Source organism: Plecotus auritus (assembly GCF_963455305.1).
Source record: "Plecotus auritus genome assembly, chromosome: 6".
NCBI classification, from domain to species: domain Eukaryota; kingdom Metazoa; phylum Chordata; class Mammalia; order Chiroptera; family Vespertilionidae; genus Plecotus; species Plecotus auritus.
In genome coordinates this window covers 136,530,817-136,556,570 of record NC_137773.1, presented here as the reverse complement: position 1 = coordinate 136,556,570, position 25,754 = coordinate 136,530,817, and the positions used below count along the sequence as shown (strand labels likewise).

Here is a 25,754-nt window from a genome sequence, read left to right as displayed (position 1 = left end):
GGATCAGCCTGGGAAACTTAATTAGATAGTGTGGCAGCAGCCTGCACTTCCTGTGCCCCAAAGTATGGGAAGAGAAATCGTTATATAGTTTGCTTTTTAGATTGCTCAGAAGTGAAAATGTGCCCTTTGCTTAGCAGGAGCCCTTGGCTCTCAGCTTTCTGCGTTTCTGGTAATTCCAGCCCTTTCTCCCTAGTGGGATTGGCAGACACCAGCTGCCTGAAGAGATGTAACTTTGAGGGTGGGGGTTGTTAGGTATTGGTGGAGGGCAGGGAGCCCTTTTCCCCTGGGAGACCTCCTAGGAGCCCCAGGAGGAGTCACACTGGGTGCAGGGGCTCAAGCTGTTTAGGACTCTCAAGGCTCTTGAGGCAGTCCTGCATGGGGCGTGGGAAAGTGCAGATTTGGAGGCAGAGCTTGGTTCTCAAAACTGTTGGTAGGGAAACGGGCCTTTGGATTCAAGCTCTTCCTAATCTTCAGTTCTTCACAGCAGCCAAGGAAAATGTAATTGAGTTTAAGTTGTTGTGAGAGACTGGAGTTGAACTCCAGTGTGAACGGGCAGCCACTCCCCTTTCTGGCCCTCTCCTGCTCGGAGCCTCCTCAGGTAGGCAGGTGAGTGAGTGGTTAGGAGCCAGCAGTCCCGGATTGCGAGAGGGATGTCTCATTGCCGGTTTAGGCCCCATCCGTCGGACATCCCCCGAGGGGTCCCAGATTGGAGAGGGTGCAGGCCGGGCTGAGGGACACCACCACCACCCCCCACCCTGCACCGGGCCACTAAGGTAAGAAAGGGACCAACAAACCAAAGAGAAGACAGGAACAGCACTCCCTGTTTCCTCTAACCTGGTGCCTTCTGAGTCCTGTAAACATGTGAATTGCACATCCTGGTGGCAGAAATGTTCCTGTGAGTTATGAAGGCAGTTGTGCAGCCCCCATCTGGACCTGTTTATGAAAAGTCCTGTTGGCTGTTATCCGTCAATTAGTTAAAATCCTTACCTGCAGGATGTGGGACTGAAGGCCTGGGGGCCCTGCCAACCCCACAATGACACCACTAAAGTGCTGAAACAATCGGTGTGTACAGAGAGGCTTCAAGGCCAAGTGCTTGGGCGTGTGGCTTTGCTAGTTTCTAGCTACATAGAACTGGAGAAGTTACAGCACCTCTCACCTCAGTTTTGCTCATCTGCCAAGCAGGTTTCAAAATACTGTCTTCCCCACGTAGGGCGTTGGGAGGATTGAGTGAGCCACCACATGGCGAGTACTCGGGCCATTGCCCAGCATGAATTTGCACCTCAGAATGTGACTGAGAGCTTGTCCTTGTCATGTCTCTGTCACATCATTCCAAATGAAGTTCTTTCCTGCCGCTTTCTTGTGGCCCTGGGGCCAAGTGGTACTGTTACAGGACCTGACGGGTGAGCTCACTCTTTCCTAGGACACCTTTGGAACGTGTCAGGAGGGTTGGCTCTGGAAGCTCTCTTATCCCACAGGGTCACGGGAGCCCTTTTCCAGGGGCAGCAGGGCTTCCTCTCTATCATGCCCTCCTCGGATCTCCCAGGGCCAGTGTTGGGAGCTGCTGGCTTCCTGGCCAGCTCTTGGCATAGCCAAGCTTTGCCAGCCTCCTGAGCCTCATGTTCTCAGCCAGTGCCTCTGTGAGTTTGAAATTGCAGCATTAGTCTGGTTTCTGTTCTGCTTTTGAGGAGACATTTTAGATGTCCATATAACTGGGAATATTTCGTTTCTCTTTCTTAGGCACCTGGATTCGTTATAGGTTTACTCCTTTATTTTGTCTGACTTTCTGGAGAGCTGGTGTTGCAATAGCAGAGGAGGTAGATAGGGAGTGTGCAAGTCCTAATGACTGTGCAAATTCCAGTGACTAGGGGCAGGGGACTTCCTAACTGGGTTTTGTTTTCTCTGCAGGAGATAAATGGCATCACTGCCGCACTGGCTGAGGAGCTCTTTGAAAAAGGTATGTGGCCAGGGGTCCCCGAAATAGTGGTGTAACTTACTCAGCACTGTTAGGTGGCCAGGGGCACGAGGTGGCACAGAACTCCATCTGTTGTGCTGTGCCAAGTGAATCCTAGCCAGGGCTCACCTACCAGGAGTTGCCCAGGTCCCTGAATCTGATCCACAGACAAGCCTGCCCGCCTACCTGCCCTGCTAGCAGCCAGCTCTGAGGAGGTGGGGTCCTTCACCTTGGGGCGCTCAGGTTCTTGTCTTGGGGGGTAATCCCAAGCTCAGGATCTAGTTCAAAGCCCTATGGTGGAATTCTGGAAGGTGAGTAGCATCGTGCCCTCTTGCATCTGGTTTGTCCCTACCTAAAAGTGATCAGATGGTAAACCGAAGCTGAGCGTGGGTCATGGACCTGCAGTAGAGCATAGTTACAGTAGCTAACATGTGAGGTGTGCTTCTTGTGGTCCAGCCTAGTGTTCAGCATCTTAACTGCCATGCCACCTCCTCTCTCTCCTTTGCGGGGGTGCGGATGAGGGCACTGAGGATGAGAGGCTTGGTGATCTGCTTGAGGATACATGGCTGGAAAGAGCCAAGTGAGGACCAAATGCTAGTCTGTCTGGCTCAGAATCCCCGCCTGCTCTCAGGCCCTACACTGTGCTGGCATTTGAGGGTTCACCTAACTAAGATGTCTGTATCTTGGAGGTTGCAGCATAGGTCTGTTGTCCACAATGCTGCCTTGCGTCAGCTTTATCCTGGCTTAATACATCAGGTTTTAACTGAGCCTCACCTCAGGGAGGCTCCCCAGGCACAAATCCCATGGGCCTTCCCTCCTTAATCCCATGTTCTGGGTGTGCCCTGAGCCCACCATGAGTTCAGGGGGCAGCTGCTCCTGTGTGCCCAGAATGGTGGCTGACGTGGTGCAGTGCCCATAGCAGGTGTTTGCCAAATGCTTGTTAACTGTTAGCCAGGTGGGCAGACGCCCTGGCCGCTTGACTAGGACAGGGCTGGAGGTGGATGCTCACCCTCCGGTATGGCTATTGCAGGAGAACAGCTCCTGGGGGCCGGCGAGGTCTTTGCCATCAGGCCCCTGCAGCTCTATGCGGTCACTGAGCAGCTGCAGCTGGGAAAGCCCACGTGTGCCAGTGGGGACGCCAAGACTGATCTCGGGCACATCCTGGACTTTACCTGTCGCCTTAAGTACCTTAAGGTAAGTGCAGCAGCTCATTTGTAGACGTGGTGGGCGTACAGCCAGCATGGGGCCTAATAGCTCACTGACTGGCTGTGTGTGTGAAAGAGGCTGGGTGGGCCATCCCGGGAAGGCAGGCCACTTTTGGTGTTCTTGGCACTGAGCTTCTGGCTGTGAACACCAGGGGGCAGTCATGACCTACTGTCCCTTGCTTTAAACCTCAGCTTTAACCTGCTTTGTTGACGGGGTGCATGCCCACCATGCCTCATTGCCAGGCAGATCTTAGAGTTGGGGCAGTTCCTGCAGCACTGCCCTGTGAACATGGATGTGGAGCCATGTGGCAGCATCCCTGACTCAAGCCATATCTGTGCTGCAGGTTTCTGGCACAGAAGGACCTTTTGGGACCAGCAACATTCAGGAGCAGCTCCTGCCTTTCGATCTGTCAATATTCAAGTCTCTTCATCAGGTGGAGGTAAGGCCCCGGGCCCTGGAGTGCAGGCAAGGCTGAGCCCTGCACAGGGATCATCTTATGAATAACTGGACTTAATTGTAAGGCACTGTTACTTTCGTGTTTGTTCGTCTGTGGCAGATTTCATCTAGGGGAGTAAGGCCAACCTGAAGGCAAAGAAAGCGGGGCTCTGCTGCCTTGGCTGGTCTGCATGTCTCTACCCCTGGCATGGGCAACATTTGAACAGGATGGAGCATGAGTGCCCACTCCTTTTGGGCCTCCATGTTCAAGTTGAAGTGCTGAGAAGTCATCCTGAGGTTCAGGCAGAGCTAGTTCAGGTCTTTCCCAAGGCAGGTCAGCAGAGGGCTTTGAGTCCTCTACCTTCTGGCATGCCCATACATAACTTTGCATTACTCACTGCTGTACATTTGGGTTCAGGATGCCAGTTTTGTTGCCATTTTTAAAATGAAAGGGGGACTTCGTAACGAATAATACGAAATGTATTAACGCATCTATTTCTCAAGCATGGCCTTTGTGTGCAGCCCTGTGCCCCATGTTTGATGTACACTCCTTGGTGGATTCTTCCTAATATCCCTGTAAAGTGGGCACTTTTATTCCCCTTTTATAGTTGAGGAAACTGAGGCTTAGGGAGGTTAGGAAGTTTGGCCTGGACCACGTGGTTAATGAGGGGAAAGCTGGGATCTCAATACAGCTGATCCCAACACCAGAGCCTCTGCTACACATTGGACTATTCTGCCTGCAACATTCTGGGCTTGTCTCAGAAACCTGGAGGACTACTTCCTTTGGTGGGAACTTGTGGGAACTCGACCAGTGCAGGCCAAGTGAGGACTGAGAAAACAGGGGTGCCCGGCCCAGCCTTGCCCTGGCTCAGCAGGCTGAGGTTCCACTGCCAGGGTCTGGGTATGTGTCACTCCAGCAGTGGCTCAGGGGAGTGTGCTTTGGCTTTGCCCCCCACTCCCCCCCGTGCCCCCTTACAGGACAGCGGACACCAGGAGAGTGGGGCAAGGTGAACAGGGGGGTCCACCGTGTTCACTGTGCTTCAGAGGCCCCTTGCTCTCAGCTCTGATCTCTGTGGCCCACATTTTCTGTCCACCTGCCAAGCCCAAGCAGCCCCTACATGGAATTCATGGCTTATTGTGAGTCTTACCAGGTTCTTCAAATGCTGTTTAGTCAGCACTAAAAGCTGGGGAAAGGAGAGACAGGATTTGAATCACCTCTTGCCACTACCCAAGGCTTCTGTTGGATTAGTGATGCCGTTCCTGAGACATGGCTGTTCTTGTTCCAGATAAGCCACTGTGATGCCAAGCACATCCGGGGACTGGTCGCCTCGAAGCCCACCTTAGGCACGATGAGTGTGCGCTTCTCAGCAACCTCGATGAAGGCGAGTGCCCCCTGTTTCTTGCCTGAAGATGTCTGTAGGGCAGGATTCTGTGCTGTGGTCCCCCCACCGAGGGTGGGAGTGCGCACCACCATTGTCAGAAACCAGAAGCTGAACCTTCCCTAGGCCTGGGTAGCCATCCACTCATGGGAGACATTCCAGCACTTAGCAACGCCTGGTATGCTTTAGTCCACATCTTCATCAAAAATCATGCTGTTAAATAAGACATTTTAAGGAACTGGGTCCCCCACCCCCTGCCCTCAAAAAAAAAAGTCACAGTGTTTGATGAGCAAATTGTTAAGCAGTGGCAACTGGCAGGATGTTTATAGCTAGATTGATATAAATGTTTCTTTAAGCTTAAAAAGCCCTGACTTAGCACTCGTTTGTGTCTTGTTCTTAGTGGACTTAAAGGAGACAGGTGAGGCTGTGGATATGTTAGGCTCTGATGTTTGTATACGAGCCGCAGTAATACTCAAATTGAGAATGTAAGAGGTTTCTTCTCTATTTGCCTTTTTATGGATTGCATCTTAGTAATGTTAAAATTCTCCAGAAAAGCATAGTGGCAACTTTTATGACTTAGACCAGCCGTGGGCAAACTACGGCCCGCGGGCCGGATCCAGCCCATTCGGCTGTTCTATCCGGCCCGCGGAGCCGAAAGAGCGGAGGGTTCTCTTGCTCTCCCCTCCGCTCCTTTACTTTGAATTTATATTAGTTCACACAAACACTCCATCCATGCTTTTGTTCCGGCCCTCCGGTCCAGTTTAAGAACCCATTGTGGCCCTCGAGTCAAAAAGTTTGCCCACCCCTGACTTAGACTGTCAGATCAAGATTTAGGTTTGGTGAAATGTGAGGCTTACTGACTAAAAGAAGACTTGTGTCAGTCAAGAGCAAGGGTGTCAGGCAACCTTGTCTCTCTCCGAAGCACTTCCTGCTGCCTGGCTTACGGGGCTCAAAATGATCCATCGAGAGAAGAGAGGTCTTGTGGGCCTGAAACGTCAAAATGGGGAGGCCTGCCTCCCTCCCCTTCGATGGTGCCCCTGTGCACTGTGCTGCTACCTCAGAATTGTTGGACTTGAACCCTGTAAAGTAATGGTTAAAAGGGCCTGCTGTCCACAGTGCCAGCTTGGAAAGTACAGTTGCCTGGAAACACCACGAATTCTGACCTTTAGTCTCTGAGATTTAAGCCAGAAAAGGCATCACCATGTGTGTGTGTGTGTGTGTGTGTGTATATATATATATATATATATATATATATATATATATATATATATATGGCAAAAGCTTGAAAAGCATTTGCTTCTGAAGCAGGACCGGAACATATTCCAAATAACTATATGTTGCTAAGCTTTTCAGTTATTTCACAATCGCTTAAAGACATATGAACCAAAGCCCAAGTTTAATGCAAGTTCACTTCCACCTGCTAAATATGCCCAAGCTCTTCCTGAAATTTTGCAATGATTGCATTCCCAGTGAGTGTTGCGTGAGGGCCCAAGTGTGCTCAACAGATGTTCTTGCACAGGAAGTCCTTGTTCCCGAAGCCTCGGAATTTGATGAGTGGGAGCCAGAAGGCACAGCCCTGGAAGGCCCTGTGACTGCCATCATCCCCACATGGCAAGCACTGACCACTCTAGACCTGAGCCACAACAGCATCTCCAAGATTGACGAGTCTGTGGTATGCTCTCAGCAGTGGGCTCTAGGGTTTTCTACCTGAGGTTGGGTATTTAAGTGGCTTTTTCTGGAAAAACCACAGAAAACATGGGCTCTGTGCATTGCCTGCAATTTTTAAAATTCGAAAATGGGATTATTTAAAACAAGTGAGATAGTACTTAGAACCAAATGAGGCATACCAATTATATGCACATTTGATATAAAAACATAGTGAGTGATGAGATTTACTCATAAGGAGTGGAGTGGAATAACCACTCCACAGGTTCCAGATGTGCTTCTGTAAGAGTGACATCCAGACAGCATTTGGGAAATAGGAGTGTGATTCAGGTATTTGTGCTTCTTAGTGGTTGGGATTGGAGAAAAAGATGGACAGACTTCCTTCTTTGGGACCTAGCCTTTTGTCATTTTCATAAGCCATGTGTTCCATAAAAGTGGGGTGTGTGCTCATCACTGGAGTCCCTGTGTGTTCCTTTGCACATGCCGCTGGGTGGGCACTGGGAGGTGTTACATCACTGGCCCTGCAGAGATGGCCAGCCCAGGAGTTCACGGTCAAAAGGAAGAGTCCCTTGCCCTAGGCCAGTGGTCGGCAAACTCATTAGTCAACAGAGCCAAATATCAACAGTACAACGATTGAAATTTCTTTTGAGAGCCGAAAACCGACTTCTGCGCATGGGCCACGAAGTTTCAATTGCATTGTACGTGCGCGCCCGCACGTGGTATTTTGTGGAAGAGCCACACTCAAGGGGCCGAAGAGCCGCATGTGGCTCGCGAGCTGCAGTTCGCTGACCACTGCCTTAGGTGGTTTGGCTCAGTAGTTGTAGCGTCAGTCTGGACTGCAGGATCCCGGGTTTTATTCCATGCAAGCGCACGTACATTGGTTGCAGGCTCGATCCCTCCGGGGTGCATGCAGGAGGCAACCAGTCAATGTGTCTCTCTCACATTGATGTTCCTCTCTCTCTGTCTTTCCCCCTTCCTTCCACTCTATTTAAAAATCAGTGAAAAATATCCTTGGTGAGGATTAACGGAAAAAAGAAAAAAAAGGAAGAGTCCCAGGGTGGCCTTGGCAAGTGTTGTCCCAGGCGCCAAAAGGTTGATTCCCAGTCAAGGCACACGCCCAGGTTGCAGGTTTGGTCCCTGGTTGAGACAAATTCAGGAGGCAACCAATTGATGTTTCTCCTTCACATTGATGTTTCTCTCCCTCCCTCCCCCTCCCCCTCTTCCTTCCTCTCTTTAGGAAAAAAAAAAATCAATAAAAACATTTTTTAAAAAGTCCCAGGGTGTCTGTCCACCATGTGCAGGGGTGACATAGGGTCCAGCCTCCTAGAGTAATGTCAGGTGTTGTCTTTTTTTCTCCCCACAAGAAACTGATTCCAAAGCTTGAGTTCCTGGACCTGAGTCACAATGGAGTGCTAGTTGTGGACAACCTGCAGGTAATAATGTCTTTGAAGACTGTTGCCACCTATGGGCTTCTTACAAGGTCCCTGAGAGTTCAGAAGGCTGACTCAGCCTTGGGAATTTGGCCATACCCTGGGTTTTCTCTCACAGGCACTGGAAAGGTGTCTGGGTACCCCAGAGATTTATAGGAGCAGGAGCTGCTGCTATCCCTTTAGGGTCCCAGCGATGCACGGAGCAATTGTCACTGTAGTTCCCCAGAATTAGAAAAGATGCATAAGTACAAATCAAGCGAGGTGAAGATGATGCACCTCCATCATGAAGGTACAAGCTCGTTTTCAAAGCTCACACCTACGCTGTGGGTTGTGCTGTCTCTGCAGGGAGTGCCACTGGGCTGTGGCATGTGCAGGGGAAAAGAGGGAGTTCCCTTCCAAATATCGGCCAGAGGGAATGGAGCTGACCTGCAGAGCTGGCCATTTCGGGTTGGAGGCTCATCACACCATTAGTGTAGGTTCCCTTTCCTTGGAGCCTTGACCTAGACCACTTTACCCTGTTCTCAATATCGCCCCAGCACCTGTACAACCTCGTGCACCTGGACCTGTCCTACAACAAGCTGTCCTCCTTGGAAGGGGTTCACATCAAACTGGGGAACATCAAGACTCTGAACCTGGCTGGCAACCTGCTCGAGAGTCTGAGTGGCCTGCACAAGCTCTACTCCTTGGTCAACCTGGACCTCAGCAACAACAGAATCGAACAGGTGAGCCATGTCCCCTGTTCGGATGTAAGGGTTGTGGGATGGCTGTTTATCACGTTAAAGAAGAATGCTAAGCCTTCTTTCATCTAAAAGGCTGTCAAATGTGTTGTCATGTTGCCAAAGTATTAAAAGAAGGGACAAGGGGAATGGAATTCATGCCTTGCAGATGGAGGAGGTCCGGAGCATAGGCAGCCTCCCGTGTCTGGAGCATGTGGCTCTGCTGAACAACCCCCTGAGCATCATCCCCGACTACCGGACCAAGGTGCTGGCTCAATTTGGAGAGAGGGCCTCTGAGGTAGGCTGCCAGGGTAGGGGGTAGGGTCGGGGTTAGCTTGATCAAAGAGACAGTCTAGACAGAGTCCACATCTTCACAGCCAGAACCACTGCTGATGTCCACTGTTTTATTACCCTTGCCTGCTTCAGAAGGACTTCCTCGCCCTAAGTGGCCTTTCAGTTCTGGGAAGTCTGCTGCCTCCCCAAGAAAAAACTCCCTCACCCTTCCTGCAGCCCGTCCTGTCAGCGGCCAGTGGCCACCACGGTTCCCCAGAGGACTTCCTCACATTGCCTCCAGCAGAGCTGCAGCCCAGGAGGGCTCCCGATGAACCCACAGGCACAGCCTGAGTGTGGAGGAACTGTCTTCAGCTTGTTAAAAGTAACACTGATTATTACAGGCAAGGGTTAGAAATAAGATATTTAATATTTTTTATTGATTTGATTTTTTTTTTTTTTTTTTTTGAGAGAGAGAAACATCAATTTGTTGTTCACTTATTTATGCACTCATTGGTTGCTCCTCATATATTCCCTGACCTGGGATCAAACCTGCAACCTTGGCATATTGGGACAATGCTCTAACCAACTGAGCTAACTGGTCAAGGCCAGAAATAAGATATTTTTTAAAATCCTGTGTTCTGGATGACTTCTGGCCCTGAAGTCTGACTACAGACCCCAAGGGTGCGCCCACCTTTGCCAGTGTAGACCAGCAGTATCTGCTGCCTGTTGAGTGTGTCTGGCCAACAGCCACCCTGCCAATGGAACAGGTCTTTAGCCAGGTTCACATGTCTCCTTAGCCTCAAGCAGGCCCCTCCCCCATTTTCCCAAATTCCAGGCCAGAAGATATGGGAAGTCTGCATTCTTCTCTCATCCTCCCCCACCCACCAATCTCTTTTCAGTCCCAAATGCTGCTCACACTGTCACCAAGACAGTGTTCACAAGATGACCTCTGCTCCCCTCCTGCCCACTCCACACTGCCTGCCAGCCCACAACCCCTCCTGCATTTGCAGACAGGGTGCCTGCTTTCCATGCCTCTGCCCTCCAGTTCCCCAGCCCAGAGGCCTTATCTAGGCTCTTTGCTGATCTGAGTTCCACCATAATTGGGGACTTAGTTCAAGTCACCACCTTCTCACAACCCCAGCCATCCAAGAGGCCTCTTCAATGGACCCTGTATCCCTGCCTCACCTTTTTGGAAAGGGACTCCCAGTAACAGACTAGGCCCTGTGGGGCCTCCCTGGACTGCTCTAAGGAACTTGCAGGTCACTTCCATGGGTGGTGAGGAACTCACCTCCCTGTGGGCTGAGCCTCACAGGCCTGGCCCCACATTGCCAGGCTCCTGTCATTCTGCTCTCTGCTTGCCAGCCCCTAGGCTGATTGCCGTTTCTGGATTCTGTAGGTCTGTCTGGACAACTCAGTGACCACAGAGAAGGAGCTGGACACGGTGGAAGTGCTGAAAGCAATTCAGAAAGCCAAGGAGGTCAAGTCCAAACTGGGCCAGCCTGAGAAGAAGGTGGGTCTGTATGGAGGAGTGGTGGTGAGGAGCAGCCAAGAAAGGAGCTGGCTCCAGTGGAACTGGGCTCTGGGCTTACTCAGAGCCACTGAGTCCTGACGCATGACCTTGGGCAAGTCACACGGTCCATCTTCATCTGCACAGTGGGGGTGGTGAGATTACCTGCTATACAGGGTTGTGAGGACTGGGTGAGACTGACTTCGCCATCCCCGATGTTTGTGAGAACCTCCGAGTTTCTCCTCCTCATCCCTGGCTTTTCGAGTTCTGTTCTTCCCGATCCTTCTCTTCTTTCCCGGGCTGACTCAAGCACTCTCCTAGGTTGGCGAGGATTGCCAGCTCTCCACTGCCCCCTGCGTCAGACGCAGCAGCTCCCCTCCTACCGTGGCTCCCACCTCCGCCTCCCCGCCCCAGCCCATCCTCTCCAACCAAGGTAATCATGTATGTAGCTTTCTGCCTAGCAGAGCCACATGGGCCCTGGCCGGGCTGGGGTCGGGGGGAGGTGCTGGCACCTGTTCCTGGCAGGGTTCAGACACAGGGTGGGTGTGGTGCTGTCTGCCAGCCAGCTCCTCCCTGGGTGGCACATGGTGGGGGTGCCTGGCCTGATTTCAGCTCTGTGGTTTGCTTAGTGAGGACCACCCCCCACATTGTTCTGACACCCACATCAGCTCCTCTAGGATACCATAGGGTGTCACTATGGCCCTGAGGCTGCTCTTGGAACAGGCTCAGGGCTGCTGGCTCCCCCCGCAGGCTGTGTGGGTGGATTGGCTCCTTATTAACGGGAAGCCAAACCTTGTTACTTTCCTGAATCGGCTGCCTTGATCCCTGCATGGGGAACTTGCTTTTATCATCGCCTCATGTCAGTGGCTCAGGCCCAAACACTATTTGTGGGGCCCAGATAGGCTGTCCAGGACCCATGGAAGACCAAGCCTTTTCACCTGCCCACTGTCTTAGCGTTTTCAAAGGGCTTTCACCTCTGAACCCAGGCATCCTCGGAGATGAGTGAGTGAAGCAGGTCCCATGAGAGTGTCTGCTGGCCCGGCCCCCACGGAAGAGGGGAGGGTGTGCCGTCCCGAGTGGAACCGAGGCTCGGGACACACAGGAAGGAACGCCGCCCGCCCACCCGGGCTCCTGGAGATGCAGAACTTGGTGTGAGGTCTTGGGAAAACAGTTTGACCCTATGTTTCAAGAGCCAGAAAAACGTTCCCACTCCTTGACCTGGTAACCCCAAGTGGTGGGGAGTTTATCTTGGTGGGATAAGATAATGGGAAGGGGAGATGATGAACTGCTCACTGCAGCGCTATTTATGCTAGCAAAGCAGGGGATGTGACAGACATCAGAGGATGAGAGGGAAATTAGGCAGTGGTGCAAAATACTCTGCAGCCATCACGTCAGAGAGAAGGGCTGGGTAGAAAGGAGGGAGAATGCTGAGGGTAAGTCGGCCTGCTGCAGGGTGGTGCTTCGAGGTCACAGCTGAGAGATGCAGAGAGCATTCCTGAGAACGGATGTTCATGTCACGTGCCAGAGCGATTTCCAGTTTGCTTTTGTAACACTTGACTGAGAAAGTTTTATTTTTTTACATAAAAGGGGCAGGAGGTTTGTATCCCACTGAAGACTTCCCTGACCCCATCTCCTGCTCAGGGCCAAAACCCTCTTTGGGCCTCACAGCATTGTGGAGGACAGGGGGCAAGTGATCCTAGGCCAGGGACTAGCTGGTTCTCAGCCAGCTTTTGTGGAAGTGATGAACGAGTGTGTGAGTGAGCGAGCAAGCGGAGAACAAGCTGGTAGAGAGCAGACCGCAGGCCCGGTGAGTGAGACATCGCCCCCAGGGCCATAGCTACTACAGGCAGCCCCCTATTTGATGGTGAAGTCTCTGCACCAGCCAGGCCCAGGCCTCAGCCCCCTTCTTCACTGCCCCCCCCACTCCTGGGGACACACCACCGAGTGGCTCACTGGTCTGTTCCCCTTCCCCAGCTGCTGGACATTTAGACTCTGTTTCCAGACTTGCACCTCTTATAAATAAAACTGCAGTGGATGTCTTTGTGTGCACATCTCTTTCCTTTCTGTGAGAAGCAAAGTCGTGCCCCCATCCAATTGCTCTCCTGATGTCCTCATCCCGTCCTCTGAGTGGCCCTTTCTGACCACTTGTTTGTACTGACTGTGGTCCAGGAAGGAAGCAGGGAGATGATCCCAATTCTCACTTCCTTGGCTCCAAACAGGGCTGGGGGTGGGGAGGGGTGTGTGTCAAGAAAATGTTGCTTTCTTTTCTCGCTAATATGGAGGAATCCACAGATATTTTTGTGTCCAGCCATGAGCTGCTGGGTCTTGCGTGGATGGGCATGGATTTCTCCATGTGAGAACAGCTTTGCTCCCAGCCTGATCCTTAGAAGTGTGTATATGTGTGAATAAACTGGGCACTCAGGCCTGCGTGAAGGGGAACTGTCCAGTGAACATCAGGCCTCTGGTCATTTCAGAAGCTGTTAGCCAGCTGGTTGGAGCCACAGAGGATTGTGACCGATAGGCGCTAATGTGCGGAATGCCAGGATGGGCTCACCAGGCAGGGCAGAACTGAAAGGCTGGAGAGAAGGGGTGAGGAGCAGGCTCCTGGAGTCAGACAGCTGAGTTTGTGTCCCAACTTCCTTGGCTGTGTTCCCTCAAGCAAATTGTAGCCTCTCTGAAGTTCTGTTTTCTCAACTATAAAGTGTGAACACCCAACTTCATCACTTCTAAGATGCACACAACTTCTGAAATTGGGATGCGTCTTTCAGTCAGTGTTGTCTCATAGTTGCTGGTACTCGTGATGGAGTTGTGTGGAAATCTTCCGTGGACACCTGCTAAGACCAAGATGCATGCCCATGCATCTTAGATGTGATGAACTGTAAACGAGATGTGCGTGAGCCAACACGGGAAGCACCGAGCACTGCTCCTGGCTCATCAGAAGTGGTCATGGAGGCCTCCCTCTCCCACATCCTTCTTGGGGAGTTTCAAGATGACCAGGACAGTGCCCCTGAGGAAGCTGTGTGCCCCAGGGAGAACAGGACAGAGTGCCTGGGGGCGTTTTGTAGAGGGAGAGGTATGGCTAGAGCAGGGGGCTTTGCAGTGGAGGTTGTGTGTAGGGGTCCTCAAAAGTTGAGCAGGACCTGAGCATGTGAGGGAGGAGGGGAGTTCTAGGAGAGAACAGTGCACTTATGCATAACTGTGCTTGCCCTTCCTGCCTGTGCAGTCCCTGCTGCTTCGCTGGAAGGGGGAGGGGGGTCTGGGCTTGGGCCCTCAGCCTGCCTACCCCATGGGCAGAGGACCTGGGTTCCGCGAGTTGTCTTGTCCCTGGGCAGCAGCTGAGCTGGACTAGGGTCTGTGACCTCTGGGGCTCTAACCTATGGTGCCTGGTTGTAAAGCCAGGCCAAGCCTTGGGCTCCTCCAGATTTTTGTGAAACAAGGTTGATGCCCAGTGTTCACCCAACAAACTGCACTTAGGAAAACATTAAAAAAGGCTTTGCCCTCGGCCAGTCTAGGTGTGAAATATCAGGCTTAGAGGTAAAACAGCCTCAGCAGGATTTAAAAACACCCAGTGTTTCCACAGTGCATAAGTCAGCGTGTGCTGTCTATGGAAGGCTGACTAGGGGAGGCCAGAGGGGTGGTCCTGTGGAAGCAAGCCACGGGTACCGGGCGTGGGTAGTCCTCGAGGTCCTGTGCCCTTGTGTGTCTGTGAAGCTCTGCAGAGATGTCAGATCGGGGTGGGCTGTGTCCAGCCATTTCTCTGGAAAGGCTCTAGGAGTGAATATGTTTAAGGCTCTTGATGGACATATTGCCAAACTGCTCTCCTGACAGGCGGGCCAGCTCCCACGCCAGTGCCTGCCTCTACCCAGTTAGGCCAAGTCAGGGCCACGCAATCATTCTAAACTTTGCCAAAATGAGAGACGAAACTGGTGTCTTATTCCAGCTTTGCCCTTCTGTGCTTATTTGTGAAGGAGGGTGAGCATTGTTTTGTGTGATATCTATTGGCCATCTTTTGTGAAATGTGTCTGCATTTTTTGCAGTCTGTCTCCTAGTGAGATTCCCAGCTTTATCCCTTATTTTTGTCATCTGTAACAGCTTTTTAAAAAAAAAAAAATTTTTTTTTTTTTATTGCTTTTTTTTACAGAGAGGAAGGGAGAGGGAGAGGGGATAGAGAGTTAGAAACATCAATAAGAGAGAAACATCAAGGTACATACCCTTGACCGGAATCGAACCTGGGACCCTTCAGTCCACAGTCCGATGCTCTATCCACTGAGCCAAACCGGTTAAGGCTGTAACAGCTTTTTATAGAAAGATATAAATGTTCGTCAAATACTGCAAGTACCATTTTTTTCATTTCTTTGTTTACTTATAGAAGTTTAGTTTTTATGTAGTCACATTTCAAATTCTTCCTTTCAATTTAGGCTCAGAAAGTCTCTCTCTACCCTGAAATTGGATAAGCAATCATTTGTTCTTCAAGTTATTTCAAGATTTCAATTTTAACATTTTATTCTGTAATCCATGTGGCTGGGTTTGGGGATCTGACAATCCCCCGGCCATGCCAGAATCCTGAGGGCCCAGTCCCATTTGTTGAATGGCTGCTCTTCCTGCCCCACTGTCCCACCCGCCTGCCCCTGGTCTCTCCAGGAATCATGTTTGTGCAAGAGGAGGCCCTGGCCAGCAGCCTCTCATCCACCGACAGTCTTACTCCCGAGGACCGGCCCATTGCTCGGGGATGCTCTGATTCCTTGGAGTCCATCCCTGCAGGACAGGTAATGCCTGCCTCCTGCTTCTGCGGATTGGTTACCTCTGTGCCAGCTCTGTCTGAGGCTATCTGGAAGTAGGAGGTGGCCTGCCTAGAGTTGTGGCAGATGCTGCCAGCGATTGGTGTACTCTGCTTTGTGTTTCCCTCCCTCCCTCCCTCCCTCCCTCCTCCCTCCCTCCCTCCCTCCCTCTCTCCCTTCTCTCCCTGTTTCTCACTCTCTCCCTCTCCCCGTCTACATCTCCCCCTCCCCTCTCCCCATCTCCCTCTGTTAGTGGGAACAGACAGTTCTCTCACTGGGCCCTGGAGGGCAAAGCCAGATAACCTTTAGTTCACATGAGTGGATTCCCTTGGGGAAAGCAATTCTGAAGGTTCTGGAGTGGAGGGGGCCTTGTTTGGGTTCCAAACCCATCAGGAAGAGTTTCTCCCCCGTTGCCTGGCACCCTAGGACTATTCTGCACATCCCTGCATGTCATCCTGGTAGTTTGGGACACTGTGTGACTGAGGCACCTTCTCTGGCTGCTGCTAAGGGTTCCAGAGCTCCTCTGTGTGTCCTGGGAAGAGAGAAGGAGGCAAGTGTGGTGTGAGTGGCTCATTTGCCATGTTGGAGAGTGTGCTTGCTACCTAGACCTCCCTCTAGCCTCATCTCTATTCAACAATAGGGCCATGTGACCCCTGTGGTCGTTTGAGAGGCCTCACCTTATCCCAGCACACCATGGCACTCCCTTCTCCCTCCCTGTTGTCCAGAGACCCCTGGGAGGGCCTTGCCAGGTACTGTGCAGCCTCTGTTCATTGTGTCTTCTGTTGGCCAGTTGCCAAATTAGTGTACTGTCCATGAAGACCCTCTGGGGTGGCACAGGGAGCACTCGGATGCTAGACCCAGCAGCACAAACTGAACTTTAGAGTGGCAAGAGGTTCTGGTCCAGGAGCTGGGAGTGTGAGCTGAGGGCAAACTGACCCAGGTGGGAATCAGCCTTGCTGTGCACTGGCAGGATAACTGGAGGTCTCTCTGTCTCCAGGCCCCATAATTCACCCCAGAATGGAGTGTGGGATGGTGAGGAACTTCCTGCAGGGAGGGAGGATGGAGGGCAGGGTGCCTGGCTCAGGGTAGCACCAGAAAATGCCAGGGAATGGCTGAAGCAGGTGGGGGCTGACCACATTTCCTTCTCTGTCAGGCACCTTCTGATGATTTAAGGGACATACCTGGAGCTGTTGGCGGTGCAAGGTAAGGAAGAGGTTGAGAAGGCCTGTACACACTCAGCTGTGGGCTAGTGGTAACTAGTTGGATTTTGTTAAATATGTATTCACAGAAGTCCTCCAGAACTACCTCTTCCTTTAAGTTAAACACATATGAAAAGCTCTGGTCTACTTCTAAATTTGAGTCTAATGACATATGTCATCCTACACGAGGGATCAGTAGATTGAGGCTGGTTTGGTCCACAGCCTGTGAGATAAGAATGATTGTTCCATGCTTAAGGAGCTCTTTTTAAAAAGAACAGATTATATGGTTGGGGGGCCCCAAAAGCCCCAAGTATTCATCCTGTGACCCTTTGCAGAGGAGGTTTCCCGCCCCGATGTACACACACTTTGTGAGGGCAGTAGTGGCCGAGAGGAGCTTGAATTTAAATGTGAAGGTCCTAAGCACGCCCCGAAGGGAACTGTTGTCAGCAAGCGACTTCATGCTCTGGAGCACTCACTGCCTCTGGGGCTTGTGGCCAGCGCCTGAATGACTAAGATCTTTGTGATGCTTCTGGTGGGGGAACCGGTGTGATGTGGGCAGGACTGGCCTGAACATCTATCATCAGAGTCCTGGGCATGTGGACTCTGGAGAGACTGGTGGCCCCAGCCTTCTGGCACCTTGGCTCCCCAGCGGGGCACTTGTCCTAGGAATAGGCTCGGCTGTTTAGCAGGCTTGGGATACCCATGAGTTGGTTTCTCAGGACCAGGGTGTAGCCCCAGACTTGAGAGGTGGGGTGTCCCAGCCCAGCGTGTCACTGACCTGGCTTCTCACACAGCTCGGAGCACTCGGAGCCGGAGGTCCAGGTGGTGCCTGGGTCTGGCCAAATCATCTTTCTACCCTTCACCTGCATTGGCTACACAGCCACCAACCAGGACTTCATCCAGCGCCTCAGCACACTCATCCGGCAGGCCATCGAGCGGCAGCTGCCCGCCTGGATCGAGGCAGCCAACCAGCGGGAGGAGGGCCAGGGCGAGGATGACGACGAGGAGGACGTGGCTGAGAACCGCTACTTTGAAATGGGGCCTCCAGATGTGGAGGAAGAGGAGGAAGGAGGCCGGGGAGAGGAAGAGGAGGAGGAAGAAGAGGAGGAGGATGGTGAGGAGGAGCGCCTGGCCCTGGAGTGGGCCCTGGGTGCAGACGAGGACTTCTTGCTGGAGCACATCCGCATCCTCAAGGTGCTCTGGTGCTTCCTGATCCACGTGCAGGGCAGCATCCGCCAGTTTGCCGCCTGTCTCGTGCTCACTGACTTCGGCATCGCTGTCTTCGAGATCCCGCACCAGGAGTCGCGGGGCAGCAGCCAGCACATCCTCTCTTCCCTGCGCTTCGTCTTCTGCTTCCCGCACGGTGACCTCACTGAGTTTGGCTTTCTCATGCCAGAGCTATGTCTGGTGCTCAAGGTGCGGCACAGTGAGAACACGCTCTTCATCATCTCGGATGCCGCCAACCTGCACGAGTTCCACGCCGACTTGCGCTCATGCTTCGCCCCACAGCACATGGCCATGCTGTGCAGCCCCGTGCTCTATGGCAGCCACACCAGCCTGCAGGAGTTCCTCCGACAGCTGCTCACCTTCTACAAGGTGGCGGGCGGCTGCCAGGAGCGCAGCCAAGGATGCTTCCCGGTCTACCTGGTCTACAGCGACAAGCGCATGGTGCAGACGGCTGCCGGGGACTACTCGGGCAACATCGAGTGGGCCAGCTGCACGCTCTGCTCTGCTGTGCGGCGCTCCTGCTGTGCACCCTCCGAGGCTGTCAAATCCGCTGCCATCCCCTACTGGCTGCTGCTCACGCCCCAGCACCTCAACGTCATCAAGGCTGACTTCAACCCCATGCCCAACCGTGGAACCCACAACTGTCGCAACCGCAACAGCTTCAAGCTCAGCCGCGTGCCACTCTCCACTGTGCTGCTGGACCCGACGCGCAGCTGCACCCAGCCACGGGGTGCCTTTGCCGATGGTCATGTGCTGGAGCTGCTTGTGGGCTACCGCTTTGTCACCGCCATCTTCGTTCTGCCCCATGAGAAGTTCCACTTCCTGCGCATCTACAACCAGCTGCGGGCCTCGCTGCAGGACCTGAAGACCGTGGTCATCGCCAAGACCCCTGCGACTGGGGGCCAGTCCCAGCGGCCCCTCGTGGATGGCCAACCTGCTGAGAACAGGGTCAGGTGAGACTGAGCACAGGCTTTTGGGGCCAGGGGCACGGGACTGGTACGTGCGCAGGGAGTTCACATCACTGCATCTGAGACCACTCACTTCAAACCCCATCTCTGAGCACCTGCAGAGTGCGCGTGGGTCTATGGTGGGCCCAGCCCCTCAGCTGCTCCTCAGCTCCTGACCGCCCTCAGCAGTGTCCCTGACTCCCTCTGGCTTGGCACAGGGCTGCTCTTTCTCTCCCAGGGCTTCAGAAGAGGCCTGAGAAAGCTGTCCTTTCACAAGGACAGTATGGCCCAGTCCCCTGCCACTTATGGCCCTGCATGGCTGGGTCCCGGTGCCTGAGCTCCTGCCAGCAGTGCAGGCCAGGCTGAGGAGATTGCCCTACCTTGCTTGGCCTTCTCTGCTCTGCTCCATTGGGCCCAGGCCCAGCCTCTAGGAATCACCCACCATCTCCTCCCCTCAGGGGCTCACAGTCCCATGCCAAGCCTTACCCTGTTGAGAGCCATCCAGCCCTGCTCAGGAGGGTCTGGGTTGCTGATGGGGCTCTCTTTCTGCATGTAATTTGGGGAGTCCCTTTCAAAGGAACTGAATGTGTGAGCTGGGTAGTCACCTTATGCAAAGCTCCTTTTTTTCTGGGGGAGACTGAGGCACAGAAAGAAGGAGTGGCAGCTGGGAGCCCTGTCCTCATTCTCACTCTCTTCTTTGCCCTAACCCCCTCCCCCAGCTTGGCTTTTCCCTGTGCCCCCTCCTTGGGTTTCCCTGAGGGCTGCCTGAGGCTGGGGTAGGGATGTCTATTGGGGGGGGCGGGCGGGACATGGTCCCACCCTCAGCTCACCTCCACCTGGGGCTTTACCCTCATGGGCAAGAAAGCCCTTCATTTGTCACCTTCTTGTTCCCTGAGACATAGTCAAGCTCGCTTTCTCGTCTATCCTGGTGGTCAGTGGAGACAATATTCTCACCACAGCATCTCACAGGGCCTGCCTTCTCCCTCCAACCTTCCTGCCGAACTGATGCTTCCAACCTCTTTTTGGCTAAATTGGGTGCCTCTCCTATGCGCAGCTCAAATCCCATAGAGACCTCTGATGCCTAGTGAATAGCTTAGGCCCGAGGTGGCCCTGCCCAGCTGTCTCCCCATCTCCCTGCCCCTATGCTAAGGCTTTGGTGACATTTCCCTGCCACCTGAGAGCCTGGCTGGAACCTTCCCACAGTGGGACTCCATGCAGAAACAGGCCCCTGCTGCATTCCTGCAGCCGCATCTCTGTCCACGCCAGCAGGAGGACAGCCGGGGGCTTCTTAGGGGCATGTGGCCCAGTGCAGGGTCAGAGGGCAGGGATCTGATTTGACAGCTAGACTGTCCAGTTGAGAAGACAATTCCCAAAGACTTCCCTCAGAACAGGCACCGGCATGTATGCATGTAGTCTGGTTGCAGGGGTCGCCCCAAACTCCAGGAGCTTTAAGAGTTCCGTGTCCAGGTTGGGGTGGAGGAAAGCCTGAGCCACCTGAGAGGACCCAAAGGCAGACTGAGGGGTAATTTGAGTTTTTGGTTCTCAGACTTGATTGCACCCAGATCCCAGCCCTGGGTACCTGGGTCATACTCTGGACTCTGCAGTGACATTTCTGACTCCTCTACCACCTGCTCAATATAAGTGTTTAGTTTTATGGGCCACCAGTGTCTGGCCGTCCTAGCCCTGGGGTGCTCCCATCTGCCCATCTATCTCCCAAGAGAAAGGGCCTGGGTACCTTTTCTCTGCTCTTTTGTCTTCCCAGGGCCCCATAGGTGGAGTGTGTGTGGTGCATGCATTCCCCTCACACTTCTGAGGTTGAGCATGTGATATGAATCTCCTTTGAGGTCTGCATCTTAATACAGTCTTTCTTGGGGGATTGGGAGGTGCAGTGGTGACCAGAGTCCCCAGGAAGCCCCGGCAGAGGCGCCAGCACCAGCACCAGCCCCAGAGGAGGCCCCAGCTCTGGCCCGGGCAAAGGCCTCAGCCCCAGAGGAGACCCCAGCTCCAGCCTTAGTGGAGGCCCCGGCACCAGCTGAGGCCCCCGCCCAGTACCCAAGCGAGCACCTGATCCAGTCCACCTCAGAGGAGAATCAGATCCCCTCACACCTGCCCGCCTGCGCGTCGCTCCGGCACATTGCCAGCCTGCGGGGGAGTGCCATCATCGAATTCTTCCACAGCAGCATTGCAGAGGTAGTGGCCTGGGTGCTGGTCTTGCTGGCTGGCACTGGTGTGGAGAGGTAGCATAGTTGGTCTTGGAGACTGTGCAGAGTTTGTGTTGGGGTCAGCCTCAGATTCTCTGACTTCTCTGTGCTGGCTTTTCCCCAGCTTCAGCTGTTCACAGCTGGAGGGGCCTAGGTTGGGAGGTCCCGGACTGCCCTTTCCTGGTCAGTTGTCCTATTATCATTGCCCCCTGCGACCACTCCTATTCTTGGGCCCCCGGCACACCGCACTGCACATCCATCTCCCCTTCCTCACCTCCTCTCTGCTTCCAAGTTTATTAATCTATTGACAAGATGTGATGACCTGCCTGAGTCTCCTCATCCAAGGCTATGGGCACGTCACAGGGTGGTGGGTCTAATGGGGGGCCTGCCCGGAGGTCTGTTTCAGGAGCCGTCTGGAAGAGAAGCTGCGTGCTCTGCCCGGCCCTGCTTTCCTGCAGCCCTAACCCAGCCCCTTTGTGTCCAGGTGGAGAATGAGGAGCTGAGGCACCTCATGTGGTCCTCGGTGGTGTTCTACCAGACCCCGGGGCTGGAGGTGACTGCCTGCATGCTGCTCTCCACCAAGGCTGTGTACTTCGTGCTGCACGACGGCCTCCGCCGCCACTTCTCTGAGCCACTGCAGGGTAGGCACCAGGGCCTGCTGCCGCCCGGGAGCTGGAGCTTGTGCCCAAGAGATGGGCCTGTTGTATGGCCTCAGTCAGCAGTGACTCGGCTGCACTGGACTGAGAATCTCTTGGGGGTGGGGGTGAAACAGGCCCCCTCCCACACTGTCATGAGGGACCTAGGGTCAGACATGAAGGCACCAAGCCAGGACCTGGGGAGCACCTGGGCACTAGCCATGATAAGGGCTGGAGCAGCTCTGCCCCTCAGAACCCCAGTGGGGGGCTCCTGGTGACTCCACTGAGTCAGGCACGGCTCAGATTGCCCATGAGGCCTTGTGTGTGTGGAGGGGGGATGGTGCTCATCAGCTACCTAGGCCAGCCAAGGGGACCCATTTCTGCTGGACTCAGCTATGCATAGGCCCCTCATGCTCGCCTGGCACAGCGCTCTCCCCCGCCCCCCTTTTCTCCATAGATTTCTGGCATCAGAAAAACACTGACTACAACAACAGTCCCTTCCACATCTCCCAGTGCTTTGTTTTAAAACTCAGTGACCTACAGACAGTCAACGTTGGGCTTTTTGACCAGTATTTCCGGCTGACAGGTGAGTGACCACTGTTTTGTCCTATTTTAGTGAAGGCCAGTGTTACCAGTGGGCTCCCACCTTCCATCTGTGGGTGCATTATCGCAGGCAGAGTCATCTGCTCACAAGCCCCTTCACGGGAGTGGGAGGAAGCAGCTTCAGGAACTGCTGAGAGTGCAGAACTCACCGGCCAGGGCTCAGGGCTGGAGGGACAGAGCAGCGAGTGCGGGGCAGTGCCAGAGGCAGACTGAGTGGGCCCTGTGCTCAAGGCAGGATGTTTCTGACTCATACTTCCTGAGGAGAGAAAACTAAGCTCTTTCCCTAATGCCTCTGTATCCCCTTCCAGAAAACTGTCACAGCCCTTCCGGCCTGAGAAGTGGCCTTCTGTTCAGGCCCCATGATGCTTTCCCACGTGGGCCTTCTTGGTCCTGGCTGTGTGGTCTCCAGGTCCAGGCTGACCTGCTAGAGACTGGAGATCGCTCTAGCAGCAAGGACAGGGCTGGGAGCAGCTGCCTGTAACTGACCAGCCCCTTCTCCCACAGGCTCCTCCCCGATGCAGGTGGTGACGTGCTTGACTCGGGACAGCTACCTGACACACTGCTTCCTTCAGCACCTCATGGCCGTGCTCTCCTCCCTGGAACGCACGCCCTCACCTGAGCCTGTGGACAAGGACTTCTACTCAGAGTTTGGGAACAAGACCACAGGTACCTGTCCAGCTCAGGCTGTAGACAGGCCATCTGGCCTCGCCAGCCCCGAGGGTACAGCATGCCCGGAGCACTCTCTTTCTCACTTTCTTTCTTGTCCCGCTCAGCCAGCTAGGGTTTCCCATGGCAGAGTCTCCATCCCAGCAAACCCCTAACCATCTGGTAGACGCACCTGCTCTGGGCTGCTGGCCTGTGGGTCTCCGCTGGGCATTGGGGCTTGGAGTGCTCCTGCCTGCCTCTGGGTGGCCTGTGGCCACTGACACTCCCATCACACCACAGTTCCAGCTCCAGCCCAGTGGGCATCTCTCTCTGCAGGGAAGATGGAGAACTACGAGCTAGTCCACGCGAGCCGTGTCAAGTTCACCTACCCCAGTGAGGAGGAGGTCGGGGACCTGACGTTCACCGTGGCCCAGATGATGGCGGACCCAGGGAAGGCACCGGCCCTCAGCATCCTGCTGTATGTGCAGGCCTTCCAGGTGGGCACACCGCCACCTGGGTGCTGCAGGGGCACACTGTGCCCCAAAACGCTCCTGCTCACCAGCGCCGAGATCTTCCTCCTGGACGAGGACTTTGTCCACTACCCGCTGCCCGAGTTTGCCAAAGAGCCGCCACAGAGGGACCGGTACCGGCTAGATGATGGCCGCCGCGTCCGGGACTTGGACCGTGTGCTCATGGGCTACCAGACCTACCCACAGGCTCTTACCCTTGTCTTTGACGATGTGCAAGGCCACGACCTCATGGGCAACGTCACCCTGGACCACTTTGGGGAGGTGCCAGATGGCCTAGCCAGAGCCGGCCAGGGCCGCGAGGTCCAGTGGCAGGTGTTTGTCCCCAGCGCCGAGAGCCGAGAGAAGCTCATCTCACTCTTGGCCCGCCAGTGGGAGGCCCTGTGCGGCCGGGAGCTGCCTGTTGAGCTCACTGGCTAGCCCAGGGCCCTTTGTGTCCAGCCTGGGCATCTATTCAATGTGGGGAAGCCAGCTTTCTTTTTTTTAAAATGATTTCTCCTCCTTTTGGTACCTGCATTTGACTGTCCTCCCATAGAATGTGAACATACGTGTTCAGTTGATTGTTTCTAATCCCGGGAGTGACAGTGCTGGCCCCTCCAGGGCCTCCTGTGCTATCGGCCTCCCGTGGATCTGTTGCCTGACCCTGGTGGTGTGTGACCAGGCACAGCAGTGTCATATCTTCTGTTGTAGGACTGTTGTTAACACGGGGTGTCGTGAGTCCTCTTTACTCTCTTACACGTCTTTTTCTGAAATGTCAAGTCCAGACTTGTTGATGTTGCTGTTGTCGTTGTTTGCTGCTAATCATTGAGCTGGCAGCAAAGTGCACATTGGAAGTTCTCATCCTCTGCAGTTTTCCAAAGTGAAGGCTTCTTTCTCCTGGTCCAGACAAGCAGGAGAGCCCTGTGGGGGTGGGAGTCCCCAGGCCTTGGGGCTGAGGGATGGGAGCAGGGGACCTGGAGCTGCCAGCATCGAGTGTGGCTCCTGTTGCCAATTTTCTCTATTCCAATAAAGTAGAGTGTGACACTGTCTGGGTCTTTTATTTCAGAGTCCACTGGGGTTCCAGCGGGGCATTGGCCCAGGACATGCCTGAGGGAGAGAGGGTCCCCTAGAGACGCAGGACGGTGAGGTATTAGGGGAAAGAAAGGAGGGAGAAGAGGCAGAGGGGATGACGGGCAAAGGGAGCGGCTCTCCCGGGCCAGAGGCTGGGGGGGAAGGGGGTGGTGTGAGGGGCCTGTGGACAGGGCCATGCTGGGCTGTGGCTAAACCATGAGCCTTAGGTAAATGAGAGCAGAACCCCAGGGCACGGCTGGCACAAAGGCTCACTGCCCTTCTGCCTTCTCCAGGTCTGGAATGTCTCACCTGGCCCAACCCCACCAAAGGGTGCAGCCTGTTGTCAGGGTAAGGCCTAGAGTCGGGATTCTTTACTGTGGGGTCTGCAGGGGGCAGGCCTGTGGGGAGCTGGCCCAGGTGGGATCGTGGCAAGGAGGCCCGTGCCCATCTGTGTCTGCTCATGTCCTGAAAGTGCGATTGTGTCAGGGAGCCTGCTGAGGTAAAACCTAGGACTTCTTTGGGACCCAGCCCCTGTGCCCCACTTTAACTCATTTCTACCCCCTCCAGAGCAGGGCCCTTAAGCCCACTTGACTCCCCCTCTCATCCTGGCCCAATCAGGAGCCTCAGTCCCCAAGGTGCAGGGCCATTTGGGGAGGATCAGGGAGGAGATAAGTGAGGAGCGGCCAACCTGGCTCCCAGGCCTGCTTCTGCTCTGTTTTCCTTGGTGCCAGCAGCTGGGGATCCTGGCCTAGAGGACCCATCACCCTCAGGAAGATGAGGTGTAGGGGGAGCCACTAAAGGGTCTCCCCACTGAACCTCTTCAGCCAGATCACAGACCAGCCCAGTGGCCGCACCAGTTGGTAGGGTGAGTGCGAGCCTTCTGAGGATGAGTAGGAGGGCAGGGGACAAGGCTTCCCCCAGTCAGGCCATTATCAAAGGCATTTACAGATGGCCACCTGCCTCTTTTATCTCAGTCCTCTGTAAACAGGACAGTGACCCCAGAGGCAGGTGCACCATTCCCAAGTGTAGCACACGGAGGTCTCGCCACCTGAACTACTGTCCCAGGTTCCACAGCCCAACATGTTAACAGCTGACCAGCCTGGCCCAGTGAGGACTTGACCTACTGGGAGAGGCTGTGCAGTGTCGGGGGTGGGTGCGCTCTGCAGGCAGCAGTCGTGGGATTTGATCTTCCTTAGACAAGTTACCTAGCCCCTCTGAGCCTCAGTTTCCCCACCAGTAACAGGGATAATAAAAGTGGCCACCGTCATTCATTCATTTGTTCCGCAAATCTGTATTGAGCTTCTGCTTTGTAACCAATCAGACCCTGTCCCTGTTCTCCCATAACATTCCAGCAGGGGACAAAAAAAGAAAGAAACCAGG

At 54.1% G+C, this 25,754-nt stretch overlaps 1 protein-coding gene across 4 annotated transcripts in view; it reads left to right on the top strand.

Annotated features, from left to right (window-relative positions):
• NISCH (nischarin) overlaps positions 1-24,350 on the top strand; it is a 33,824-nt gene extending 9,474 nt beyond the window's left edge. For 2 of the 4 annotated variants that reach the window (XM_080673725.1, XM_080673726.1), the window contains exons 4-21: positions 1,906-1,954; positions 2,982-3,145; positions 3,501-3,596; positions 4,879-4,974; positions 6,491-6,643; positions 8,001-8,069; positions 8,603-8,788; positions 8,952-9,080; positions 10,452-10,565; positions 10,884-10,995; positions 15,204-15,328; positions 16,494-16,543; positions 17,334-18,719; positions 20,603-20,903; positions 21,399-21,555; positions 22,007-22,135; positions 22,657-22,818; positions 23,134-24,350. In XM_080673725.1, the coding sequence (XP_080529851.1) occupies positions 1,906-1,954; positions 2,982-3,145; positions 3,501-3,596; positions 4,879-4,974; positions 6,491-6,643; positions 8,001-8,069; positions 8,603-8,788; positions 8,952-9,080; positions 10,452-10,565; positions 10,884-10,995; positions 15,204-15,328; positions 16,494-16,543; positions 17,334-18,719; positions 20,603-20,903; positions 21,399-21,555; positions 22,007-22,135; positions 22,657-22,818; positions 23,134-23,744 (4,089 nt within the window). In that variant the 3' untranslated portion in view covers positions 23,745-24,350. Of the gene's footprint in view, positions 1-1,905; positions 1,955-2,981; positions 3,146-3,500; positions 3,597-4,878; positions 4,975-6,490; positions 6,644-8,000; positions 8,070-8,602; positions 8,789-8,951; positions 9,081-10,451; positions 10,566-10,883; positions 10,996-11,548; positions 12,602-15,203; positions 15,329-16,493; positions 16,544-17,333; positions 18,720-20,602; positions 20,904-21,398; positions 21,556-22,006; positions 22,136-22,656; positions 22,819-23,133 lie in introns of those variants that run through there. The other 2 variants (XR_013960874.1, XM_080673727.1) reach the window with 2 other exon arrangements.
• Positions 24,351-25,754: the final 1,404 nt, after the last annotated feature.